Source organism: Convolutriloba macropyga, chromosome 14 (assembly GCF_964194025.1).
Source record: "Convolutriloba macropyga chromosome 14, txConMacr16.3, whole genome shotgun sequence".
NCBI lineage: Eukaryota > Metazoa > Xenacoelomorpha > Acoela > Convolutidae > Convolutriloba > Convolutriloba macropyga.
The window spans coordinates 29,817,956-29,820,956 of NC_134481.1; the positions used below are offsets into that span (position 1 = coordinate 29,817,956).

At 37.8% G+C, this 3,001-nt stretch overlaps 1 protein-coding gene across 1 annotated transcript in view; it reads left to right on the forward strand.

Moving 5' to 3' along the window:
- Positions 1-2,061: 2,061 nt before the first annotated feature.
- The window catches only part of LOC142353470 (2-amino-3-ketobutyrate coenzyme A ligase, mitochondrial-like), an 18,474-nt gene continuing 17,534 nt past the window's right edge, over positions 2,062-3,001 (forward strand). Inside the window, exons 1-2 of the mRNA XM_075405724.1 lie at positions 2,062-2,312; positions 2,989-3,001. The exon at positions 2,989-3,001 is cut by the window's right edge and continues 128 nt beyond it. Coding sequence (XP_075261839.1) covers positions 2,177-2,312; positions 2,989-3,001 — 149 coding nt within the window. The 5' untranslated portion in view covers positions 2,062-2,176. The remainder of the gene's footprint in view (positions 2,313-2,988) is intronic.

Consider the following 3,001-nt stretch of genomic DNA (forward strand, 5'->3'; position numbering starts at 1 on the left):
TAAAAATTGTAATCGCTATGATTCAGACTATATCCTATGTTTGACTAATCAAGGTCTTTTGCCCATTGGTTACAAGCGGGTCCTCTCAGGTCTCCTACTTTTGAACAAAACACTTGCTGGACAAACAATTCTGACTTCATTTGGTTTCCGTGAGACCAAATCACACGACTGCAATTCAAGGTCCAGTGGCAAAGTCTTGTTTTATGCCAGGGACAGAGGATATGCGAAGAAAATTTGTCTGTTCGTGTAGCTAAATATAACAATGCGCTTTCATTCACCTACAATCTTACCTGTTATACACCTCTGACGAATCCCATAGCATTCCAAAGAGAAATGACAAAAATCTTTGAGGCGGAAGCAATATTTAAATTCAGATACAACTGCTACATTGCCGGATGGGATCCTTTGGAAAACCTTAATCAAAACTGAACATCCCCTAAGTGGGGTATAACCAAGATGGTGGAAACCATTTTTTCTTTGAATTCAATTTTATTTTTATTGTTACTGGTAACCATAGTTATGTTAAACAAAATAAATGTCAATTAAAATTTTCCCTCCTTAAACAAAACATGTATGGTCAATATTTCAAAATGGCTTAATTTTTGTTTCCTTGAGAGTAATTGATTACCGCAAGAAAATACGAATCAAAAATTTTGCAAACACACAGCATTTTTTCTCCTTTTGAACCGAGTTTTAAATAAGAACCACAATTCAGAAATAATATTCTGTTTTCATGAATCTTTTTTAATTAATAAATTTAGCAAAAATCTTTAATTGTCCCAGTTATGACTGTATCGCTACTTTAACAAAAAACTCTCTTGAATACAATATATCGTTATAACTGCTCCCCCTCTTTGTTTGGCAATGGGTGGTTAATAATACCGAACTATTGTTTTCGTGGGCGTGGGAGAGGGCCGTTTCAATTTCACAGTAAAATGCCGTTTTTGATGACATTATTTTTCTGAATTCGTCTTAAATGGAGGGATTATCTCCTTGGGTGTTTGTTTCCTTTCAGGGTTGAGATGTACATGTGGCGAGATTAAAACTTTTGCATCCCACTCTGACGTAATTATATAATAAAGAGCTCTGTTACAGGAGTTCTTGGTAATTTGCGGTTTGAAGGGCTCTATATTGTGAACAGATTACAACATTTCCAATTTGCCAAAAACACTGGGGGTGGGGCAAAACAGAGATGTACATGTGGTGAGATTAAAACTTGATGTACATGTGGTGAGATTAAAAGATCTAAACTCCGACATTTATCTCTATCGCATGATGGATACCGTCTATTAATGTCAATCCAATTCAATACAGGTGGACCACGGTCCTTCCATTATTCGACCTCTGAACTGCAGACCAGCCCAAATTTGATTAGTCAGGATGGGAATGCGTGAACAATGATGGTCAGAACTGCATATTCAGGACATTTAAAACACTCACGTGCACAGTTTAAAATGCCGAAAGTCTGCAGTGCCAGAAGTTAAAATGTCAGAAGTTGCTACTTAGCCAGAAGTTGAATTTCGTTGACTTTCGTCATTTTAAAACGTGCACGTTTCGTGTTACGCATGGTTAAAAGACTCCGCAGAAGTCACTTCGAAATTCTGACTTAATATCTCGAACCGCTTCGCGGTTCTCGGTAAACGCCAGAAGTTCTCGGTGACTTCAAGCAGAGTCACTTAACCATTACTTCAGACACGGGCGTGCTCAGCCAAGGACGGTCTGGGCAAACTTATATCCTCCTGCCACCTCAATTTGAAACACAAACTTGCAAGTTTGAAATCTGGCTCTAAAATTTGGAAAACCTCCGGCACTTTAGAATCTAGCACAGCAGAAATCTGAAATTTTAAAACTGCCACGTGCGTGCTTCAATTTAAAAAAATTAATTTTCCTTTTCAGTTCACTCCAATTTTTGTTTTGATTCGTTGTCAGTCCCTTTTAGAAGGTAAAGGTGTAACTTAATTGTAGTTTTGATATTTTGTGGTGTATGATTACGTCACTGCTTTTGATGTGCTGCAGCTTGTTCTCTGCAGAAAGTTTTACTCATGTTTCAGCTTTGTATAATTTTTCTCTGTATTTTAATAAAACTATAAGCACAAAGTTACGTACGCTCAAACTAAAGTAATAAAACTTGCATCTAATATACCAAACAGCGCTTACTGCTAGATTAGAGGCAAAAATGATGAAAACATCGAAAGAAGTCGTGAAACTATTGTGCTCATCTGTCCAGAAAAACACCCTAAGAGGTTCAAAGAGGGCTTTGTCATCGTGGGCAGATGTTGTCCAAAGTGAGCTGGAATCCATTCGGGAGGCAGGTGAGAATAATATGCAGAGTTGGGGCCTTTCACATTATCACACCCAGGAAATTATATCCCCTTGGTGTCATATTTATGGGGTGGGTTGGTGGCTGGGTGGGGGCTATGCATTATTTTACCACTAAACCGGGGGGGGGGGGGGGATCAGAAAGACGCCATAGTATATAGTTGCTTCATTTAGGTCTTCGCAGTTTTCAATAGACTCCTGTGATGCTTTGCGTTAATGCATACATTACAGAGCCAAATATTTAGAGGAAAGTTTCAACATGTATAACATAAGGTGGTTATTAAATATTGGTTCGGCTAAAAAAAACTTCCTTAGAAAGAAACTATGTGGATTGATTACTACAATCAATTGGCATAGGAAATAAACCCTCATGTAAATTCGCCCAATTTTAGATGAGAAATTAATCCTCATTGTAAAATTAATTTTGGGTCGTGATAATTTGCTTGGTTGTGACAGTTTCATGGCCGTCGAGTGAACTCCTGTTGTATCAGAATATCATTTTGACAGAATTCCAATTATAGTGATTGTAATAGAGGTGGCGCCTAAACTTAAAAGCAACTGTTAAACTGTTATTATATCAGGATGGTGGCCGACAATATTTCCGGTGGCTCTTATACGAAAGACTCAAAATTGCAAAACATTTCATAAGTGCATTGTTTGCGTGTTCAGGCACTTGGAAGAC